The 25,317-nt window shown below is 40.9% G+C and overlaps 1 protein-coding gene across 2 annotated transcripts in view; it reads right to left on the bottom strand.

Annotated features, from left to right (window-relative positions):
• Positions 1–25,317, bottom strand: part of LOC140199509 (calcitonin gene-related peptide type 1 receptor-like) — a 94,276-nt gene that overhangs the window by 5,724 nt on the left and 63,235 nt on the right. For both annotated transcript variants that reach the window (XM_072261718.1, XM_072261719.1), the window contains exons 5-11: positions 21,030–21,142; positions 20,848–20,939; positions 15,798–15,924; positions 9,142–9,295; positions 6,880–6,940; positions 6,698–6,764; positions 6,339–6,557 (exon numbers count right to left, since the gene is read on the bottom strand). In XM_072261718.1, the coding sequence (XP_072117819.1) occupies positions 6,339–6,557; positions 6,698–6,764; positions 6,880–6,940; positions 9,142–9,295; positions 15,798–15,924; positions 20,848–20,939; positions 21,030–21,142 (833 nt within the window). The remainder of the gene's footprint in view (positions 1–6,338; positions 6,558–6,697; positions 6,765–6,879; positions 6,941–9,141; positions 9,296–15,797; positions 15,925–20,847; positions 20,940–21,029; positions 21,143–25,317) is intronic.

Below are 25,317 nucleotides of genomic sequence, written 5' to 3'. Positions count from 1 at the left end.
TCTTGGATCAGTAAGGCAACATGCATCAGTTCCCTGAGGAACACAATGACTGATTGATGTTCCTACTGAATGAAGCTTAGCAGAAGTTTGACCAACGTAAATGTCATGAAGTAAAACTGCCACCAATAAGCCCAACCCCCCCAAAAATGTTACTGATTAAGTTATTTCATTAAACTGAATCAGAGCAAATATTGATGCCTATTAATGCCTTAATAAATTGTGTGTACGCTGTCAAAGTGAAGAGTAGTGTGCTCATGTAGAGCACAAGTTTCAAGTTACATGAACTTGGATCTGAACTTAAATTTTCACAAAACCAGGCTTGTGTTATTTTTGTGCAAACACAGTTAATTATCAGAAACCTGCAGACCACATAATAATGAAAAATTATGGTTGCTCAGCATCTTTACAGAGGATAGATTTTAAAACTATTTATCAAAAATTATGTAAAAAATTAAACTATTTATTCCTTAACACAAACACGAGGAAATCTGCAGATGCTAGAATTTTAAGCAACACACATAAAAGTTGCTGGTGAACGCAGCTGGCCAGGCAGCATCTCTAGGAAGAGGTACAGTCGACGTTTTGGCCTGAGACCCTTCGTCAGGACAAACTGAAAGAAGAGCTAGTAAGAGATTTGAAAGTGGGAGGGGGAGGGGAGATCCGAAATTATAGGAGAAGACAGGAGGGGGAGGGATGGAGCCAAGAGCTGGACAGGTGATTGGCAAAAGGGATATGAGAGGATCATGGGATAGGAGGCCCAGGGAGAAAGAAAAGGGGGAGGAGGGGAAAAACCCAGAGGATGGGCAAGGGGTATAGTGAGAGGGACAGAGGGAGAAAAAGGAAAGAGAGCAAAAAAAATATATATATAAATATAATAAAACATAAATAAATAGCAGATGGGGTACGAGAAGGAGGAGGGGCATTAATGGAAGTTAGAGAAGCCAATGTTCATGTCATCAGGTTGGAGGCTATCCAGGCAGAATATAAGGTGTTGTTCCTCCAACCTGAGTGTGGCTTCATCTTGACAGTAGAGAAGGCCATGGATAGACATATCAGCATGGGAATGGGACGTGGAATTAAAATGTGTGGCCACTGGGAGATCCTGCTTTCTCTGGTGGACAGACACAGCGCAGACTGGGAGACCGTTTCGCTGAACACCTACGCTCTGTCCCTCTCACTATACTCCTTGCCCATCTTCTGAGCTTCCCCCCTCCCCCTTTCTTTCTCCCTGGGCCTCCCATCTCATGATTCTCTCATATCCCTTTTGCCAATCAACTGTCCAGCTCTTGGCTCGGTCCCTCCCCCTCCTGTATTCTCCTATCATTTTGGATCTCCCCCTCCCCCTCCCACTTTCAAATTTCTTACAAGCTCTTCTTTCAGTTAGTCCTGACGAAGGATCTCGGCCTGAAACGTCGACTGTACCTCTGCCTAGAGAAGCTGCCTGGCCAGCTGCGTTCACCAGCAACCCTTATGTGTGTTGCTATTTATTCCTTGCTACTTTTCAGGAAATACAAAAGTCACTGACTAATGCCTTATATTTTTCTTGCACATTACAAAGTTTCCAATCCACATCCTTAAATGGGGAGCTTAACCTTCATCTCTAAAAAGAACAATATTAAAAGTGAAAGCAGTTACCTTAAAACTCAAGTTCTATTAGATAAAAACATAGAAACATAGAAAATCTACAGCACAATATAAGCCCTTCGGCCCACAATGCTGTGCCGAACATGTACTTACTTTAGAAAATACCAAAGATTACCCATAGCCCTCTATTTTTCTACGCTCCATGTACTTCTCCAGGAGTCTCTTAAAAGACCCTATCATATCCGCCGTCACCACCGTTGCTGGCAGTCCATTCCACACACTCATTATTCTCTGCATAAAAAACATACCCCTGACATCTCCTCTGTACCTGCTTCCAAGAATCTTAAAACTGTGCCCTCTCATGGTAGCCATTTCAGCCTTGGGAAAATGCCTCTGACTATCCAAATGACCAATGCCTCTCATCATCTTATACACCTCTATCAGGTCACCTGTCATCCTCTGCCACTCCAAGGAGAAAAGGCCGAGTTCACTCAATCGATTCTCATAAGGCTTGCTCCACAATCCTGGCAACATCCTTGTAATTCTCCTCTGCACCCTTTCTATAGTTTCCACATTCTTCCTGTAGTGAGGTGACCAGAACTGAGCACAGTACTCCAAGTGGGGTCTGACCAGGGTCCTACAGTATATAGCTGTAACATTACCTCTTGGCTCTTAAACTCAATCCCACAGTTCATGAAGGCCAATTTACTGTATGCCTTCTTAACCACAGAGTCAACTCGCACAGCAGCTTTGAGTGTCCTATGGACTCAGACCCCAAGATCATTCTGATCCTCCACACTGCCAAGAGTCTTACCATTAATACTATATTCTACCATCATATTTGACCCTTGCCAAAATGAACCACCTCACACTTATTTGGGTTGAACTCCATCTGCCACTTCTCAGCCCAGTTTTGCATCCTATCGATGTCCCACTGTAACCTCTGACAGCCCTCCAACACTATCCACAATACCCCGAACCTTTGTGTCATCAGCAATTTTACTAACCCATCCCTCCACTTCCTCATCCAGGTCATTTATAAAAATCAGGATGAGAAGGGGTCCCAGGACAGATCCCTGAGGCACACCAATGGTCACCGACCTCCATGCTGAATATGACCTGTCTACAACCACACTTTGCCTTCTGTGGGCAAGCCAATTCTGGATCCACAAAGTAAGGTCCCCTTGGATCTCATACATCCTTACTTTCTCAATAAGCCTTGCATGGGGGACCTTATCAAAGGCCTTACTGAAATCCATATACACTACATCTACTGCTCTACCTTCAATAATGTGTTTTGTCACATCTTCAAAAATCAGGCTTGTAAGGCATGACCTACCTTTGACAAAGCTATGCTGACTATTCCTAATCATATTATGCCTCTCCAAATGTTCATAAATCCTGCCTCCATCAACTTACCAACCACTGAAGTAAGACTCACTGGTCTATAATTTCTGGGCTACCTTTACTCCCTTTCTTGAATAAGGGAATAACAGCTGCAACCCTCCAATCTTCTGGAACCTCTCCCGTCCCCATTGATGATGCAAAGATCATTGCCAGAGGCTCAGCAATCTCCTCCCTCACTTCCCACAGTAGCCTGGGGTACATCTCATCCAGTCCCAGGGAGTTATCCAACTTGATGCTTTCCAAAAGCTCCAGCACATCCTCTTTCTTAATGTCTACATGCTCAAGCTTTTCAATCCTTTGTAAGTCATCCCTATGATCGCCAAGGTCCTTTTCCATAGTGAATACTGAAGCAAAGTATTCATTAAATATCACAGCTATCTCCTCTGCTTCTATATACACTTTTCCACTGTCACACTTGATTGGTCCTATTCTCGTTGCTCTCCGCATACTTGTAGAATGCCTTGGGGTTTTCCTTAATCCTGCTCACCAAGGCCTTCTCATGGCCCCTTCTGGTTCTCCTAATTTCATTCTTAAACTCCTTCCTGCTAGCCTTATAATCTTCCAGATCTCTATCATTACCTAATTTTTTGAACCTTTCGTAAGCTTTTCTTTTCGTCTTGACTAGATTCTCAACAGCCTTTGTACACCATGGTTCCTGTACCCTACCGTCCTTTCCCTGTCTCATTGGAACGTACCTGCCCAGAACGCCACATAAGGAGAAGAAGGGAGGAGAAGGTGGCCGCGCGCCCGCGTGTGCGCAGCTCTCCGGTGAAAAATGATACTGTATCTGTTAAATAGGGGCCATGGACAATTCTGATTTGATGGAGAATGGACGTGAAAGCACAGAGGAACATCTGGAGAAATTTCTGAAACGCCCGTTTGCTGCTGTCCTTACTGTGTGGTTCGGAATCTTTCAGAGGGTAGGCCTCAAAATCTCCGGCCTTGCCTGCTTTTGGTGACCGAGAAGGAGGTCGAATCGTTCGTACAAAGATGGCGCTCAGTACTCGGTGTCGGAGAGCTGATCAGAGCTCGAAGTTTTCGGATGACTCAGAGTCGGATTGTGGTCGGCATAGCAGGGAGAGTTTTTCTTCCTTCTCCCGTCTGCGTGAGATGTGGGACATTTGAGAAACTTTGAACTTTACTGTGCTCACAGACTTCTTAATTAAGTTATGGTATTGTTACACTGTTTGTAACTATATGTTATAATTATGTGGTTTTGTTAGTTTTTTCAGTCTTGGTTTGTCCTGTGTTTTGTGATATCACACCGGAGGAAATAATGTATCATTTCTTAATGCATGCATTACTAAATGACAATAAAAGAGGACTACGTGTCTTCATAATCATCATCATAAATATCCCCTGAACATTTGCCACATTTCTGCCATACATTTCCCTGAGAACATCTGTTCCCAATTTATGCTTCCAAGTTCCTGCCTGATAGCCTCATATTTCCCCTTACTCCAGTTAAACGCCTCCCTAACTGATCTGTTCCTATCCCTCTCCAGTGTTATGGTAAACACTGAGAGACCTGACACCTGACCAGGTTCATTTCCCAATACCAGATCAAGTACAGCCTCTCGTCTTGTAGGCTTATCTACATATTGTGTCAGGAAACCTTCCAGAACACACCTAACAAACTCCACCCCATCTAAACACCTTGCTCTAGGAAGATGCCAATCAATATTTGGGAAATTAAAATCTGCTCCTCAATATCCCTGTTACAATTTGGTGGTCTATAAAAACACACAGTAGAGTTATTAACCCCTTCCTCTTTCTAACTTCCATCCACAAAGACTCAGTAGACAATCCCTCCATGATTTCTTCCTTTTTTTGTAGCAGTTACACTATCTCTGATCAGCAGTGCCATGCCCCACCTCTTTTGCTTCCCTCCCTGTCCTTTCTGAAACATCTAAAGCCCGGCACTTGAAGTAACCATTCCTGCCCCTGAGCCATCCAAGTCTCTGTAATGGCCACCACATCATAGCTCTAAGTACTGATCCACGCTCTAAGCTCATCCACTTTGTTCATGATGCTTCTTGCATTAAAATAGACACATCTCAAACCATCAGTCTGAGTGTGTCCCTTCTATATCACCTGCCTATTCTCCCTCTCACACTGTCTCCAAGCTTTCTCTATTTGTGAGCCAACAGTCCCTTCCTCCGTCTCTTCAGTTTGGTTCCCAACCCCCAGCAATTCTAGTTTAAGCTCTCCCCAACAGCCTTAGCAAACCTCCACACCAGGATATTGGACCCCTTGGGTTCAGGTGCAACCCATCCATTTTGTACAGGTCACACCTGCCCCAAAAGAGGTCCCAATGATCCAGAAATCTGAATCCCTTCCCCCTGCTCCAATCCCTCAGCCACACATTTATCCTCCACCTCACTCTATTCCTATACTCACTGTCACGTGGCACAGGCGGTAATCCCAAGATTACTACCTTTGAGGTCCTGCTTCTCTACTGCCTTCCTAACTCCCTGTAGTCTTTTTTCAGGACCTCTTCCCTTTTCCTACCTATGTCATTGGTATCAATATGTACCACGACCTCTGGCTGTTCACCTTCACACTTCAAGATATCGTGGACGTGATCAGAAACATCCTGGACCCTGGAAACTGGGAGGCAAACTACCATCCACGTTTCTTTCCTGCGTCCACAGAATCGCCTGTCTGACCCCCTAACTATAGAGTCCCCTATTACTGCTGCCATCCCCTTCCCTTCCCTACCCTTCTGAGCCACAGGGCCAGACTCTGTGCCAGAGGTGCGGCCACCGTTGCTTCCCCCAGGTAGGACATACCCCCAACAGTACTCAAACAGGAGTACTTATTGTGAAGGGGAACAGCCACAGGGGTACTCTCTAGTATCTGACTCTTGCCCTTCCATCTTCTGACTGTTACCCACTTATCTGTCTCCTGAGGCCCCATTGTGACCATTTGCCTATAGCTCCTCTCTATCACCTCCTCACTTCCCCTGACCAAACAAAGGTCTTCGAGGTTTACAACATAGATGTTGTAAATATGCAGTATAACCATTACACTGGTCTTCTAAAATATGGTTCCAGTGATTTAATATAGAAGTTGCTAATATATTACATGTTTTGTGCACTTCAGAAAGGATGTGTTTCCCGCTGAGAGAATCATGCATGGGACAAAAATGCTGCCAAGCTCCTCTAACAACGTATCTATTTTTCTCGAAATATGTTTATTCATTGGCCAGGTGTGGGGCAAGCAGGAAAAAATATTAGTAATCAAGAGAAAATCTGCAGATGCTAGAAGTCCTCAGCCACACACGTGCAAAATGCTGAAGGAACTGGGCTGAGACCCTTCAAGTTAAGCTTGGAAATATTCCTTACCTGATAATGCATTAAAATATGCATCAAATAGTCATAGACTTCTTCAGCTATTCGGCCTTCTGGCTTCCATGGGACCAGGACAAACTGGATCCCAAGCAGTGGGACTAATATCAGGGTTGCCCGCACAGCTTTCATATACAGGTTCGATTCTGTTCGGTGTGTCACTTTCAACTTGGTTATAAGGACACGCACGATATTCAGCAAGAAAAACAAGTTTACCTACAGATACAGAAACAGCTGTTAGGATTTTCCAGATGTAAACACTTTCTTTGCAATTGTGCTGTTTGCATAATAGATATTCCGTTGTTCTACCACCTTTTTTGGTAAATAGATTACACTTACTTCTCATGTAAACTTACCAGTAATGCTGCACAAATAGGACCATGAATGATATATAGCAGATGAGTTTCTGAACTAATCCAACAGCTGTGTATAAGAGATTCAGTTCAAAATGTGAGTAGAATCCTATTTTCATCAAAAGATATATATAATCTTTTTTATTGAAATGCAAAAATACATACATATACAAAAAGTTACTTACTTATCATTGTAATATAAGAATCTTGCTATTGCATGTATCATGGCAGGAATGAGTGGGAAACCTGCAGAATACAGAATTAATTAGTTTCAGTGATCAATGTAACTGGTTGTAACCTAGACTATTTTCACTGATCTGTTCTGTAGGGGTTGCAGTAGGGCAGCCTGTAGTTTCCTTTGTGTAATGTAAAGTTAATAGGGCACTGTATACATTAACCTTCAGGAACACCGCTGGATACAATAACAGTGTCTCCATAGAAACCACTAATGACCCATTTCCTTGAATGTTACCAGGATGTCAATAGAGAAAAAAAAATGAATGCATAGATGTGTTTGATTCCTGATACATCAGACATGCAAACTGGTGGTTTCAAACGAGGTAAAAACTCCCACTGAGTGGATTCTGCTGCCTTTGACTCACCAGAAGAAAAACGTTTTCTAACGCTGCAGACATGGAGGGAAATATATGACCACCACCTTTCAAGGGCTCTTCATCTCCTGTGTCTATATTGCTTCATTTCCTATTTGTTTATTATTTTTTTTTATTTCTGTTTGTACTTGCACATTGTGTTGACTTTTGCATATTGGCTGTTTGTCTCTCTTGTTTCTGTATAGTCTTTCATTGTGTTTCTTATGTGAATGCCCGCAAGAAAATTAATCTCAGGGTTGTATATGGTTACATATATATACTTTGATAATAAATATACTTTGAACTTTGAATGGCCATGCCATATCACTGGGCACCTTAAATTCCTGGGAAAGGCCTCTTTAAAATTCAGAATCTTACCTTAATTGTGCATTAATTGTCCATTGTGAAAGAATGCTGAATAACATGTGAAGTATAACTATGTAAGTTGTTTGTGCACTGCACATAATGCTCATCAGCTGCCAGCAGAGAAAGCAAGGCCACTGATGAGCAAATCACTTCTCCTCATGACCTAAGGAGGAACAGCAGCCTTTGGTCCCACAGCACCACATTCAGGAACTGTTATTACCTGTTAAACATCAGTCTCCTGAACCAGTGTTGTTCAGTTCATTCACCTCAACTCTGAACTGATTCCACAACCTATGGATTGGCTTTCAAGGTCTGAGAACTCATGTTCTCAGTATTATTTATTTACTTAATTATTGCTTTATTTGCACTTTGGTTGTTTGTCAATATTTGCTTGTGTGGAGTTTTTCATTGATTCTATTGTGTTTCTCTTTTCTACTGTGAATAACTGCAAGAAAGTAATTCTCAGTGTAGTATATGATGATATATACATTGATAATAAGTTTACTTCGAACCTTCCACTGGTCCCAGAAGCGCTTCTCAATGTATCCTGAATTGTTCTCCCTTCTGGTTACAAATTTCCCAACTTCTCCCTTTGGCCAGCTTACTTGAAGCCTGAGTTTTTTCCCCCAAGACTTTCAAGTCCAGGATTCTCCCAGCATTAAAGCAGAAAATGTTGGGAACATAAAACAGATCAGGTAGCATTTGTGGAGAGAGACACAGTCTACGTTTCAATTAATGACACGATTGGCCGTTCAGCCAAAATATTGACTGTTTCTCTCCACAGATGGTACCTGACATCAGAATTGTCACTAAAATACATCATGAATTGTGTTGTTTTGCAGCAGCAGTATAGTGTAAGTGTCACTTCACTCACCACAACACTGAACTGATTCCACAACCCATGGACTCACTTTTAAGGACCTGATACTTATTGCTTATTACTATCATTATTATTGTTATTATTTCTGGTTCTCTTGTATTTGCAGTTTGTTGTCTTTTGCACATTGGTTGGTAGCCTACCTATGTCATATGTGGTTTTTCATTGATTCCATTGTGGGTGTATTTTGGTATTTACTGTAAATCCCTGCATGAAAATGAACCTCCCGGTGGCATATGGTGACATATATGTACTTTGATAACAAATTTACTTTGAACTACTATCATTGTGTATCTAATTTCAGATAAAGATGATAATTTTCAGAATGGCAAGCTTTTTCTTGATAAAATTAAAAACTGTGTAAGCATTCCACAAACATTAATGCAATGCAATTAAATAGCTAAATACAGGTCAACCTCCACTAATCCAGCACCATTGCGACCTGAGGAGTGCTGGATTAGTGAAAACGCCAAATTACAGAAGGATCACATTAAGCATAATCAGTGCCGGATTATCGAAGGAACCGGATTAGTGAAGGTCGACCTGTACTATGCTGAATTTCAGAATTTCAAGGGTCATATGACGGACAGTACTGAGCTTTGGAAAGTACTTACCCCATCCAAGAAGATAATACCATACCAAGTGTTGTTTCTCAGCAAAGACAGCAACAACAATCAGTGTGTGAAGGTAAATGCCTTCACACAGCATCCAGAAATAATTGCAGCCCATTAAGTACAAATGGATGAATGTACACACTTTACAGCTGACCTGCAAGGTAAAAGGAAGAAAACTTACATTGAGACTGTGCTTGGGGCACCTCACTCAGCACAAGATGAAACTATGGGAACTTTGAGAACCAAAGTCAGATTCACGCCAGCATTAAATATAGTTTAAGTTTGTGGCAAAGATTTTATTCAAGGTTATATGGTTATATGGCATGGAAAGCAGCCTGTGCTACTCAAGCAATAGTTCTTTCCTTATAATTAAGTAATGTAAAGTAGTGGGTGATAGTTAATTACACCAGTCCAAAACTGGGAACTGTTCTGTAATTAGCTGGGAGGATGACCCGAGCAAACAGCAAAGCACATTTCTCCTGCGTTTCCATGCAGCCTAGCAACACTTGGGAACAATTATTACTATGGTCAATAGAAATTGAGCCTGGATAGAAGAAAATAAGGAAGCTAAGGCAATTTAGTTATGTTGATTCTTCTCCTTTAATTAATCTTGTACCAGTAATACAAGGAATAAACTGTTTGTTTATTATAAGAATGAAATAAAATGCAAAGACTTTAAAAAGTACAAAGGAAATATGGTTGTTCAGGATTACAGAACTCTATTAGTCCTTCCTCATATAACAAAAAATTGTCAGTGACTAGAGAAAATTAACCCACTTCAAAGATCTGAAAATTCATTTCCTCACTGCAAAACAAAACACTTAGAAACTATTTTTGAGAAAGTAAATATATTTGAACAGTAACTCTAAAAAAAAGTTTTAAAGTGAATTCTCCATCGAAAAATCGAATCATCTAATTTGAATGCATTGGCCTTCTGTTGTCACATTCTGCATGCCAAGTCTGCTGATTCAGTATTAACTCTGTCAGTGCAAGCCATAAAACTGTTTGTGTTGATTCTTGTGCATGTGTGTAGGTTCTCATTCCAACCGTGTGAGCTGCCAGGAATGCAACAAATCACTATGAGGCATGGAGAGCTACTAAGATATGCCTTGGTATTATTTGCCTTCTCTCCAACTACACTGAACTTGTGAGCACATGTCAAACACAAGAATCATAATCTATACCTCCCCTTTTGAAAAGGATAATTTTCAATACTGTGCAGAAGCCTTAGGCACATAAGCCACAGTGCCTCAGACTTTTGCCCAGCACTGTAGTAATTTTGTGTATTGCACTGTACTGCTGCAACAAAAATAGACAAATTTCATGACATATGTGAGTGATGATAAACCTGACTATGATATGCATCAGCATTGTGAACTGAGGGGGGAGGAGGGCACGGAGAGGGGAATCAACATTGGGAAAAGGGGAGGGAGCAAGAAGCACCAGGGAGGCATTCTTTAATGATCAGTAAACCAGTTGCTTGGAATCAAATCTTGTCTGGTATCTCAAGGGTGGGTGTGCTTGCACCCACAACTCTCCCTCCCCACCGCCCCTGACATTACTTCTCTGCCACCTGTCGCACAGCCCTCCCGCAATACTCCATCCTCACCATTCCCAACATCCTTTGCTCCCGCCAGATCTACAAACTCACTCTCTGCTCCACATTGATGAATCTGGCACTGTACAAAAGCCTTAGGCATCCGAGCTATATATATGTGCCCAAGACTGTTGCGCTGTGTAGTACATCACAACTAACCACAAGTTTTCAAGATCACTTTGTTCTTTCTCAGAGAGCCTGTGTCATTGGCATTACACTCCGTGGCTACTTTATGAGGTACACCTGTTCATTAAAGCAAGTATCTAATGAGCCAATTATATGGCTAACCTCGATGCATAAAAGCATGCAGGCATAGTCAAGAGGTTCAGTTGTTGTTCAGACCACAAGAACGAGGAAGAAATGTGATCTGAGTGACACTGACCATGGAATGATTCTTGGTGCTAGATGGGGTGATGTGAATATCTTAGGCAGCTGGTATTTTCATGCACAACAGTCTCTAGAGTTTACAGAGAATGGTGTGAAAAACAAAAAAAAAGTCCAGTGAGCGGCAGTTCTGTGGATGAAAATGCCTTTTTAATGGGAGAGCTCGGAAGAGAATGTCCAGACTGGTTCAAGCTGAGAGAAAGACAATGGTAATTCAAATAATCACGTGTTACAGCAGTGGTGTGCAGAAGAGTGTCTCTGAATGCATGCACAACATACAGTAGCAGAAGACCATGATCATACACTCAGTGACCACTTTATTAGGTACAGGGTGTTTCTAATAAAGTGGTGACTGAGTGTATATTCAGTTCCTGACTTACGGGCAATTTCACTTTTTGACTCAATTCAGTAAAAAGATGAATCAAATCTTTCCTCTGTATTTATCCAGAGGAGGTGCAACACTTCTCATTATACCTACTCCCTCACCATCATCCAGGGACCTAAACAGACCTTCCAGGCAAGGCAGAGATTCATGTGCACCTTCTACAAATTGGTCCGTTGTATTCAGTGCTTGTGCTGAGGCCTCTTCTGCATTGAGGAGACCAAATCTGGCTATCCTGAGCTTCTGGTTATGTGTCAGTTCAACTTTCCTTCCCAATCAAAAAACACAAACTGTTCTTAATCTTCTTCACTGTCACGGTGAGGCCAAACACGAACTAGAATAACACCTCATATTCTGCTTGTGAATCCTTCAGCCTAATAGCATGAGTACTGATTTTTCCATTTTCAGATAATCCACTCCACCTGCGTTCTCTTCTCACTCAAACCTGTCCACCTAGGGTGTCTCTTTGTTCACCTTTTCTATTCATCCCCCCACCCTCCATTGTTAATTAGGTGAATCACCCTCCCTCATCTTGTTCCAAGTATTCATTACCTTTATATCTGAGTCTGCCCGCAAACCCCTTACTACCTCCTTCCCCTTTTGGTTTATCTGTCCATCCATCCTCTCTTATCAGCTACCAACCTCTGTCTTGTCCCTCCCTCTCACCTCTATATACTGACTATCCTCCCTCTACACTCTTAGTCCTGTTACAGAGTTTCTTCCCAAAATTTTTACTGTCCTTTTGCCTCTGGCTGACCCGCTGATTTTTCCAGCTGTTCCACATTCCAGTATCTACACCTCTTGTGACTCCATGATTTTGCTGACAGGCTCAGAACACTACTGAACTTAGCTCAGCCAAATATTGATGGAAGAATAGAAGAGAGGTAGCTGAGGTACAAACAAAATTTTGATGCAGCCATGTTAAAAGACATTTTAAACAGGGTAATAAAATTCATGTATAATTTGGAAAGCTGATATTGGAGAGGGAACTGCACAAAAATAGGAGACATAATGAGAAGTGTTTATATTCCACACGAGTGTCCTCAAACCTTTGACATAACATTTCTTTCTTTTCATTGTCTGATAACCAATTGCATATTCAATTTATCTTGTGTTTCTGCACTCTTTCCACACTTCAAGTGAAAATGTTTCTCCCAAATTTCTATTGGATCCTGATATTTATGGTCTCTGATTTTGCTTTCCTAACACCTTACTGGAACAAAACTTTGTCTATTTTCAAGCCCATTATCAGGGGCATCCCTCAGTCTCCGAGTTTAAGAGCCCCGTCTGTCCTGCCTTGGTTTGCTTTACTAGCACAAAGTAACATTTCAGATAACCTATTAGGAATTTCAAAGTCACTTCCATTAAGCTTCAATAGTGCCATAGAACTACGCAATTAAACACAGCTAATCACTTTGACCTCTAAGCAGAAGTTAATAACTATGCTTTTTTTTAAAAAGTTGTTTAATATGTTTTATTGTCATGGCAATGGATGTATGCTTGAAGTGGAAAGGACTGAAAGGGTATGTGAATGTGCAAAGGAATGAGACTAATGAGGATGCTCTTTCAAAGAGTCACATAAACTAAAATGGGCTGAAAGGTCTTTCACTGCACTGATTGGCTCTGAGATAAAGTATACAGAATATTAATCTAACTTAAAGCTGGAAAGATGGGAACAACACGATGACTGTTGTTGGAAATGCTGTATACAAAACTCATTAATTTCTGTCTGATGGGAACATTATTTCCAAAGGTAGGTCATATCTACCAGCAAGATTAAGATCAATAATCATTACTGTCATGAGAGCACAGCAGGTGAAAAGAGTTCAGTGAATATTTGGTGACACTCCAAGCAAGATTAAATTATTTTCATGCTTTTCTGGTAGCTTTGAATTATATTTTAAAGAATATTTTAGAAGTATAATCTTTCAAAAACTCATGTTTATTTTTGACCTAAAGTAATTTGCAGTGTATTAATTCACTTCCATGGAACATTGGCAGAAATTTGGCAGATTAATGGTTTGGCATGTATTAGATGGGTTGAAGGGCCAGTTTCTGTGCTGTGCTGTTTCTATGACTCTATTGCCCAGAATTAGTACGGATATTAATATTGAGAGTCAAATCATTTTGAATTACTATTTTTGTTATAGTAATATTGGGATCAATTGCACGATTAGATTAATATCAAATACACATATTTAACACATATTTCTGATAGAAATTATACCTGTCATTCTTCATTCTAATGGGGTTTAGCAACTGTGAGAAATGTACATGATTACGTACATATGCTGAAAATGGGGACTTGGCTGTCAAATGCATTTTTGTTGTTTAATATTGTGTAAGCAGATATTTCTATCTAATTTCTCAGTTAATTGGGAACTACTGTCAGTAACCTGCACTTCCACAAAAACAGAAAGAAGTTTGAGAACTGTTACCCATGGGAATAAGGCAATTGAAGACTGACAAATGCAATTCACTTTTGCTGAGCAATTCCTGCTGTCATTAAAATAGATGGAAGCAGCTTAAACAAGCTCAGTAGATTCCATAATATTACAGGATTCTGATACACATTTCTCACGTACTGATTAATGGTCTTGCTGCAGAATCACTCATCTGTGTTTACTTCCCTGCCACTCGGGGAGTAACATAAATGTGAGCAGCAAAAGACAATGCAGAAATGTCAGGGCAAGTCTAAAGGTTGCATCAATCTCCTGAAAACTGACCCTTTCATCTTCTCCATGGTCACGGGCCATTTGTTGAAGAGTTCTACATAGTTGTCTATTTTTCCTGCTACTTTGTGGAATGTGTGTAAGTAAAACTGAAGCAGGTTGTTAGCAACATTGGTGGTGAGCTTTTCCCTTGCACTTCCACCACTGTAACTTCATCAGATTCTATCCCTGCTTTAGTTCTTCATGGACAAAGATTATCCAAGGATGGAGGGTTTCAGTAGAGAAAACAATGATTATGTTACACTGCGTGCCAGGCTATCTCCTTCTATCTTTTGTGAATTTGTAGTCATTTGAACCCCACTGCCTGAGTTACAAATTATATGAAGTCCATTAGCCTCATGCTTTCTGAACTACTGTAGCGTGTAGTAATGCAGTGTTTTGATTTTAAAATTCCCAGCCTTGTAATTAAATTGTTCATAGTCATGCATCTCACTCCCCAGCCCCACAACCTACTCACATTTCTACATTCCTCCTTTACTTGACAATTCTTTGATGTAATTGTCCCTGCTGTCAATAATCATGCTGTCACCTACCAAGCCAGAGGCTCTATAACTGTTCACTAAATCTTTGTACTCTTGTTCCACTCTTTGCTCCTTTAAGTTGTTGCAAATTCTTAGACAAATTACCTTGGCCAATTTTTTGGACGTTTGCCGGAATGTTTCTTTATGAAATTGTGTTAAAACCTAACATCAGTGGATAAACAAACCTTTTGGCCCATCAAATCCTTGCCAACTATCAACCATCCTATATTAATTCCATTTTTTATGCCCACATGCTTATCAAAGGTACGTCTCCTACCCAGTGCCACATTCTATCACTCACCTAGGGCAATTTATAGTGGACAATTAACCCACTAGTCCACGGGTCTTTGAAATGGAGGAGGACCCAGTTTCTCCAACCTACTCACAAACAAATCGGGCAAACTCTGAGTTGTGGATTAGACCTGGGTCAAGGTGTAATATTGTGCCACCCTTCTATTACTTGTATTTGGTACCTTGTGATGTTTTGCTACATTACAGGAGCAGTATAAAAATGTTGTTCATTCAGTGACAGTTTTCCTCCACCAGAAACGCTTAGGACTTTGATGTTCTTGCCTCTGTGAAAGGTTCAGGATTCAAGTCTTACTTCAGAAAATGAGCACAGGAATCTGCAGTTATACGCTAATACAGCTATGAGAGTGTTTTGTTATCAGAGATGTCACCCAGAACACAGGACAAGAAATAATGTCCACATTCACCCTTGAAGAAAAATGTGAAAAATGCCCTGGTACAATTTCACAGAAGACCTGTGTCTTTCCTCAGTTCCTCTTCAATAATGTATTTATCTTTCAGTTGTTTGTACCAGAAACAGATTATCTATATATTCATCACTCAGTTGTTTCTGTAGTTTTGTATAAATTTGCATTTGCTACATTACAATAATGACTACCTTTCAATGAAGTGTGAAACACATTATGATATTCTGGAACTGTAAACACCGCAAAGTTTAAAAACAAGCTTTTGCTTTCCTTCAGATATCAAACTAATATCTGCAGTTTACAACAACTGTCTGATAAACTTACCGGATTACTTTCAACAAACTTTTGATTATTTGCCACAGCTGTTAGCGAGATGATGGTGACAATGGAGTTACAAACAAATGAGAAAAATAGATTTTTGTGAAGCGTTATCCTCTGGCAACTTAAACTTCTACAAAAGAAAAATGAAAGGAAACAGATTAATTCAACTGTTTGCTCTTCTCTTTGTTCTTTGAATGTTATCATTAAAATCACTCATTTTGACTCATGTTGGCATTGCCTTGCTTAGAACTGGCAGCTCCTCTATTTCTGTCTGAAATCAAAAGGAGCAAAGTGTCACTTGCAATTCTACAAAAACACCAAGCCTTAGCTCTGATAACATCTCCTTGTCTGAGCCACTGGCTCTAGTCAAGTTAATTGTCAAATTCAAGTTTACCATCATCTGACTGTACGTATACACAATCAACTGAAACAACCTTCCTCCGGATAACTGTTCACCCACAAAGCATATATCACACACAGCACATAAAACAAAAAGTTATGCAAGTTGTTAAAATATATTTCAAAGTTCATGTAGTGTGCAGCACAGGTAAATGGTAACAGTAAGCAGCTTGAGGTCCCAGTGACGGGATCTTAGTGGTGGCAGGGTATTTATTAGTCTCACAGCCTGAGGGAAGAAGCTGATCTCCAATCTGGCTGTCGTAGTCCTGATGTTCCTGTACTTCTTTCCTGATGGTAGTGGATCAAAAAAACTGTGGTTTAGGTGGTAGGGATCCTACGCAATGCTTCAGGCCCTTCATATACAACTGTCCCGGTAAATGTCACAAGTAGGGGGGAAGGAGACCCCTGTTATCCTCTTGGACATTTTTACTCTGTTCTGTAGTGCCTTGTAGTTTGCTGACTTGTAGCTTCCATACCACACAATAGTGTAGCCAGACATGACACTCTTGACGGTGCTCCTGTAGGAAGCTGTTAGAATGGGATGGGGAGATTTGCACACTTTAGTCTCCTCAGAAAGTGCAGAAACTGCTGTGTTTTCTTGCCTAGTGAGAAGTGGTGTGGGTACAGGTTAGGTCGTCCACTGGTGCACATCCAAGAACTTTGTGCTCTTCACTCTCTCCACTTCTATATGGTGATGTGCTGGGGCAATGGCATCAACTTGGGTGATGCCAACAGGCTCAATAAACTGATTAGAAGGGCAGGCTCTGTTATAGGTGTCAAACTGGACACACTGGAGGCTGTGGCAGAACAAAGGACCTTCTGGAAAATCCTGGCTATTCTGGACAATGTTTCTCACCCTCTGCATGCCACATTGGTTGAACAGGAGCCCTTTTAGTAATAGACTACAACAAATGCGCTGCTCTAAAGAGTGCTAAATGAGATCATTCTTACCCTCAGCCATTAGGCTCTACAATGAGTCAACCTATAGCCAGGGAAGTGATGACCCCCTCCTGTTAGACTGTTTGTGGTAACTTTTTTTTTCCTTTCCACTACTCTTCTAATATTTATATCTGTGTACTTGTAATGCTACTGTGACACTGTAATTTCCTTTGGGATCAATGAAGTATCTATCTCAATGGAGAGTGGTCAAACTGTGCTTTCTTGAAGACCATAATCATCTCTCTTGTTTTCATTGAGTCTCAGGGTGTTATACTCACACCATTTGACAAACCTCTCTACCTCCTCTCTGTATGCCAATGCATCATTGTTGTTAAAAACATAGAAACACAATACAGGTCCTTTGGCCCACAATGCTGTGCTGAACACATACTAACATGTACTTGTTGATGAGGCCAGCCACTGTTGTATCATCAGGGAATTTGGTGATATGGTTTGAGCTGGATCTGGCATGAGTCAGGAAGGAGCGTGAAAAGCAGCATACAGCCCTGGGCAGCACCAGAGCTCAGCATGATGGAGCTTGAGATGTTGCTGCCAACTCAGACTGACTGGGGTCTTTCTGTCAAGAAGTCCAAGATCCAGTTACAGAGAGGCTGTTGAGAGCCAGTGAGGGGTTTTGAGTCCCAACAAGGATAGTTTACCTCACAGTCTCTGAAGGACAATGGTATTAAATGCCGAGCTGATGCTGATGAACAGCAACTTGGGGACAGGATGGAGTGAGGAGCTGAGCTAATGGCATCATCAGTGCACCGGTTCAAGTGGTGGGGGAAATGCAAAGAGTTCAATGTAGCTGGAAGGTGGGATTTTATATGATCCATTACCAGCCGCTCAAATCACTTCATGATTCTTTTGGTCAGTGCAAAAGCATTCAGCATAATCTAAATGAGGTACCAACCCATAACACAGAACTGTCTGCACTCTAAACAACAGAAACAACACATCATGGACAAAAGAGACAAAATGCAGGTGATATCTTCCTGATTCACTTATGAATAGCATTGGATAATAAAACAAATAATAGATACAAATCTCCAATGAACATCCCCACCATTATCAATGTCTCAGTCAAGGGTGAAACATCTGTAAGCACTGTCAGATAGATGTACCGAACAGATAATCCATCGTTGCCTAGTTCTGAGGTCCATGTTCTCACAGAAGCTAATCTTCAGCCATTTTGATTCACACCACATGATATTAGGAAATGACTGAGAGCACTGCATACAGAAAAGGCTATGATACCTGACTATTCTAGATGTGGTACTGAAAACTTGTGTTTCAGAACTATCTTGAGATCAAGCTAAGCTGTTCCAATACAGTTACAACATTGGCATGTACCCAAAATATGGGTAAGAGGCTGTGTGTTCTGACCTGGTGAATCACCCACCAAAGCCATCCTACTGCAAGCCAGCATAGGATAGAATGTGCTCTTCTTGAGTGCTGCTCCATCAACGCTCAATAAACTCAACACCATTTGAGACACCACTTAGGATTGGGACCCATCAACTCACTCTACCTCCTTATTCCCTCTAACAGTCAAGTAACTTGATTACACTGTGTATCACCTATAAATATATGCATGAAATCCACCACTGTTTCTTGGACAGCAATTTTCAAACTTGCAACCTCCACAAGAAGTTCCAAATGTGGAAAGGAATGCTGGGGTCTACAAGTACCTTCCAAGCTGCACACTATCCTAACATGTAAAATTATATTGTCATTGGGTATGAAAATTGGAGTTCACTACCTAACAGCAAGCTGATTGCTGTTGTTTCAGAAAGTGTCAATCCCCACCTGAAGTACAGTTAACAACAGCTGTTCGATGCTCACATTGCCAATGAAACCCATTTCCTGATGAATTAGATTAAATTGAGTTTTGTGCTGAAGACTGTAACCCATATGCTGACTATCACATTGCCATGTTCCTATTACCTCCTGCATCTCACTAATTCAGCCCCATGCTGCTGAAATATTCATCATTACTTCACTATCAGATGTAAAGTCTAATGCATCCATAGCCCCATGTCTACAGTACTTGCTAACTCTCATTAATATTGCTTCTCTCCTTGACGATCTTATTAAAGTTCTACCTCAACTTGGGCTGAATTCAAAATCTGTTTCATCATCATTAAATCCTTCCTTAACCTGATCACAAGCCAGCCGGTGGTGTAATGGGATCAGCACCAGGACTTCAAGGCCAATGGTCCCAGGTTTGAACCTAGCTGTGCTTTCTATCCACGCTGGGTTGAGCATCGAGCTAGCAATCCAGCTCATAAAAAACAGACAAATGCTAAGCAAATGGCAAAAAAAATGCCACCCAATGCACCACGAGGCATGAAAAGGAACAACAACAGCCTGATCATTATCATCTTCCGCAGCTACCCATAAACAGCATTTCACATTAGTGTGGGAATCAAGCCTAGTATAATAAGACACCAGTAATCCAGTACTCAGTGACCAGAAATGTTTGTTGAAAAGAGTGTTTTGAGTGACCTGATTTGCAGCAATCTGATGATTGCAGTAAAATATATAATAGGGCTCTCAGAGCACCTCTTCCCTTCAAAGCAGTGGGCCACTAAAGAACTTAAATCCTTGGTGGAAAACATTTTTTCTTTCTACTCTGCAAATGTCAGAAAGCAAATCAGTGCATTAGAGTTTTACAAATGACATGCTACTACATTTCCTCTGTAGATCCACTGCGAGGAAGTGGTGTCGCAAGATAAATCTAAGATAAACAACTATCATTGTTTTCAGCAGGAGTGAGTAATTAATCTCTGACCCTTCTTTGAAATGAGATTACTAACAAATAAATGTACTGTCCTGACCTGATGTCTTTTCTCTTTTACTAATTAGTAACTTGCGCAAAGTTCTAATATTCTTCAGTACCTATCTTGGTGACACCCATGTAAACCCAGCCAGACGCTTTGTCTTGCATCTCCATTTCCTATCTGGGACTCACAGCAACACAGAATTTAGCAGAGAATTTAAAAGTGCAATGCAGCATTTCTGACTCCCAATTAATCTCGTACAGCAAGTGTATAACAGTGATATACATAACAGAAGCCAGCAAAGTACAAATTGGCAATTTTTTTTATTTCAGTTGGACCTTACATTTTCAACACCAGTCTATAAAATGCATTACAGCTCCTGGGATCTGTGTTCAATCCCGACCTCTGGTGCTGCTTGAGCAAAGTTTGCACATGTTTTGTTACTGCATATGATTTCCCCCATGTTCCAGAAGCATTGGTAGGGTAATTGGCTCCAGTAAATTAGCCCTAACACAGTTAAACGGCTTAAGGTATTGAAAGGGGAGTTGTTGGGCATGTGTAAAAGGAGTAAATTGCAGAGTTACAGGGAAATGAGAAGAAGGGAAATGGGACTGATGAGATTGCTCCGCTGGATCAGATGGGATGCATGATCTCTTTCTGAACTGCTATGAGTATATGAAAAATATTCTGCATGTGTACCCATGCTGCATATTTAGCTTGCTATTTAAATAAAATAGGAAAATAACATTCATTGACATTTATGTTACACAAATTTGTTTTATTATTGAATAGTATCAACATCACAATACAAGCATACTCTTTGCTTGGCTACTTAAAGAGAGTCTACTATTCCAATGCATCATATTCAGGCTCAAAGAGCATCCATATAATGGATCAGTAACATAGGCAGAAAAAAACTGTGAAATACTTACTTGAAGTAAAAGAATATGCCGAGAGAAATCAGCAGCGAAGCCACTGATAATCCATGCCCAATCACTGCCAAGTACAATAGATTCAATGCAGTCTGTATTGACATGAAAATAAGGTTCATTATTATACACTTATTCTCTATTAATTTAATAATGAAGCAATGAATTGCAAACTGCAATTCTACCTTTAGCTTTTCCTTTGTGTGTGCATTACACTGTGTGTAGTTTGTCCAGGTTCTGTTACTCTCTGGGTGTCGAAACCATTTTCCAGTTTCATCACAAATCTTTATTACTTTCTCTATATAAGAAATGAGCAGAATAAATATCACCCAAAGTATAATAAACATCGTACCAAAACTTATGTTAAAAGTTATGCTAAAGAGAAATAATAGTTCTACCAGAATGGAAAGCTGAAATTAACTTTAAACAGCAGGCGAACCTGCAATATGAAAAAAGTCTGCAGGTGCAACGAATGTACAGTTTGCCACAACAAACTCCCATTGCATAAATATTAATTACATTCACATTTATTCTTTGCATTTGCAGATACCTATTCAATGAGACCTTTTATTAATCATCTAAAAATGGCCTAAAGCCACAGACTGAGTTTCTTAGGCTGTACATTATTAATGGAAAAGGAAAATATGATATCCTCAGTTTCCGTTTGGTTTGAAATCATAAACAACTTTGTTAATAGTGTGTTTAAATACTTAAATACTAAATATCAAAATTATTTTTAAAAATTTAGCTTTTAAGTATTGTGACAGTTGCTACACTGGCTATTCTTAATATAATAAACAAATATATTTAGTGGTTTAATATTATAGACAAATGTATTTAATAGTTCAAAATTTTAATGAACTACTTTTTATTAATAATGGATTCACTGGTTATTCTACTAAATATTAAGTACAACTTTTCCTAATTTTAGGAATAATGAGAAAAAAATGAGCTACCAATAAAGATTATTTTTATTGGTTACTGAAGCTTACCATTAAGAAATGATATCAATAATATAATTACAAAAAAAATTCATAGTTACAAGCAAATTCCAAGTGCTATTGTAGCACTTAAGTTATTGTCAATCCCAAACAGGACTCCTTACATAAAAGTGGAATAATATGAGTAAACAACAGGAATTCTGCAGATGCTGGAAATTCAAGCAACACACATAAAAGTTGCTGGTGAACGCAGCAGGCCAGGCAGCATCTCGAGGAAGAGGTGCAGTCGACGTTTCAGGCGGAGACCCTTCGTCAGGACTAACTGAAGGAAGAGTGAGTAAGGGATTTGAAAGTTGGAGGGGGAGGGAAAATCCAAAATGATAGGAGAAGACAGGAGGGGGAGGGATGGAGCCAAGAGCTGGACAGGTGATTGGCAAAAGGGATATGAGAGGATCATGGGACAGGAGGTCCGGGAAGAAAGACAAGGGGGGGGGACCCAGAGGATGGGCAAGGGGTATATTCGGGTATATTCAGAGGGACAGAGGGAGAAAAAGGAGAGTGAGAGAAAGAATGTGTGTATAAAAATAAGTAACAGATGGGGTACGAGGGGGAGGTGGGGCATTAGCGGAAGTTAGAAAAGTCGATGTTCATGCCATCAGGTTGGAGGCTACCCAGACGGAATATAAGGTGTTGTTCCTCCAACCTGAGTGTGGCTTCATCTTTACAGTAGAGGAGGCCGTGGATAGACATGTCAGAATGGGAATGGGCCAGTATTATGAAACTATATATTAGTTCCCTATTATTATTACTAGTATCCTGCACGCATGCTGAACTCGTTGACTTTATTAACTTTGCCTCCAACTTTCACCCTGCCCTCAAGTTTACCTGGTCCATTTCTGACACCTCCCTCCCCTTTCTAGATCTTTCTGTCTCTGTCTCTGGAGACAGCTTATCCACTGATGTCTACTATAAACCTACTGACTCTCACAGCTATCTGTACTATTCTTCTTCTCACCCTGTCTCTTGCAAAAATGCCATCCCCTTCTCGCAATTCCTCCGTCTCCGCCGCATCTGCTCTCAGGATGAGGCTTTTCATTCCAGGACGAGGGAGATGTCCTCCTTTTCCAAAGAAAGGAGCTTCCCTTCTTCCACCATCAACTCTGCTCTCAAACGCATCTCCCCCATTTCACGCACATCTGCTCTCACTCCATCCTCCCGCCACCCCACTAGGAATAGGGTTCCCCTGGTCTTCACCTACCACCCCACCAGCCTCTGGGTCCAACAAATTATTCTCCATAACTTCCACCACCTCCAACGGGATCCCACCACTAAGCACATCTTTCCCTCCCCGCCTCTCTCTGCTTTCTGCAGGGATCGCTCCCTACGCGACTCCCTTGTCCATTCGTCCCCCCATCCCTCCCCACTGATCTCCCTCCTGGCACTTATCCTTGTAAGCGGAACAAGTGCTACACATGCCCTTACACTTCCTCCCTTACCACCATTCAGGGCCCCAGACAGTCCTTCCAGGTGAGGGGACACTTCACCTGTGAGTCAGCTGGGGTGATATACTGCGTCTGGTGCTCCCGATGTGGCCTCCTATATATTGGCGAGACCCAACGCAGACTGGGAGACCGCTTTGCTGAACACCTGCACTCTGTCCGCCAGAGAAAGCAGGATCTCCCAGTGGCCACACATTTTAATTCCACATCCCATACCCATTCTGACATGTCTATCCACGGCCTCCTCTACTGTAAAGATGAACCCACACTCAGGTTGGAGGAACAACACCTTATATTCCGTCTGGGTAGCCTCCAACCTGATGGCATGAACATCGACTTCTCTAACTTCCGCTAATGCCCCACCTCCCCCTCGTACCCCGTCTGTTATTTATTTTTATACACATTCTTTCTCTCACTCTCCTTCTTCTCCTTCTGCCCCTCTGAATATACCCCTTGCCCATCCTCTGGTTTCCCCCTCCCCCGCTTGTCTTTCTCCCTGGCCCTCCTGTCCCATGATCCTCTCATATCCCCTTTGCCAATCACCTGTCCAGCTCTTGGCTCCATCCTTCCCCCTCCTGTCTTCTGCTATCATTTTGGATCTCCCCCTCCCCCTCCCCCTCCCACTTTCAAATCTCTTACTAACTCTTCCTTCAGTTAGTCCTGACGAAAGGTCTCGGCCTGAAACGTCGACTGTACCTCTTCCTGGAGATGATGCCTGGCCTGCTGCGTACACCAGCAACTTTGATGTGTGTTGCTATTAGTTCCCTATTGTTATCAATGGAGGACTAACACTGCCAATGAACAAAATCAATGCAAACATCTAGTGTAGGTAATGGACTGCCTTCGTACAATTTTTGACAATTACATCCCTCAACTCTTCATTTTCATTGCAACAGTCAAGATGATTGCTGATACCTTCAACTTTTTCATAGTTCCCAACTTGCTGAAATAGTGAAAATGTTTCACTTTCACTCCTGGCCGATTCTGGCATTTCCAAGCCTGAATGCTTGAAACCGCAGTAAATTGTCTTACTGCTTATTTCTCACCAACTATCAGTGACAAAAATTAATGATTTTTTTAAACACAAGCACATGCAAATGACACTATTTAAAAACTATTCACTCTAAGCACGGTGTAGTGTAAAACGGCTATGCAAGTCCACCTGTCTAATGCTAGTTAGAAATTGTTTGGTAACAGTCTTCTGCCGCTATTAGGTGGCACAGTGCCACAAATAAACAATGGCTATTTTCTTGATAAGTTTTTTTTCTTTAAGAATTGTCCCAAATAAACAGCTGCCCTGTTTAAGCGATGGCCCAATTTACTGGAATCCACTGTACTTTCAGAAATCAGAATATTTACCATAATTGTAATGTTGTTAAATGTTTAAAGAACTGTGTGTATTAATCAAAATGAAGCCCTATAGCTAAAAATGAATAAATAAAATAAATCTGATCCATTTATGAAATGTTCTATCCTTGAGTAAGTATTCAATCTCGATGAATACACAAGGGGTAAGGCACTCATCATCCCTATCTGACAGCATCTGAATGTAACGGTCAATACACATTCAATCTGAATTTAGAATATGCTCAAGGCTATAAAGCTGTAACATTTCTTGATGCAGATTAATGACATTGGGATTACCTTCTCATGTTCCTTTTATTTCAAAATAATGTAATTTAGTCTTCAAAGAAGCTGTGGCCTTATTACAATGAGCAGAACCCATCACACTAACCAATACCTGCTTTGCTTAATTTTATCAGGTTTGGAAATTGCATCTGTAATTCATTTATTTTTGCTTTCTGAGCATCTTCCCACAGAGTGAAAAGCAGTTACTCTATTTAGGGGATCTCAGAGTCATAGCATCATAGATTTATATAGCATGGAAATGGGCTATTCAGCCCAACCCACCCATGCCAGCCTAGATGACTATTTGAGCCAGTCCTATACACTTGTGTTTGGCCCGAGTCTCTATAAACCTTCTGACCAAATACATTTTAAATGGTGTTATTGTACCCATGTCTTTAACCAAG

The sequence above is a fragment of the Mobula birostris genome, chromosome 6 (genome assembly GCF_030028105.1).
Source record: "Mobula birostris isolate sMobBir1 chromosome 6, sMobBir1.hap1, whole genome shotgun sequence".
Lineage (NCBI taxonomy): Eukaryota > Metazoa > Chordata > Chondrichthyes > Myliobatiformes > Myliobatidae > Mobula > Mobula birostris.
Note: the sequence above shows the minus strand (reverse complement) of the source record. Positions and strands in the feature narration are given on the sequence as shown.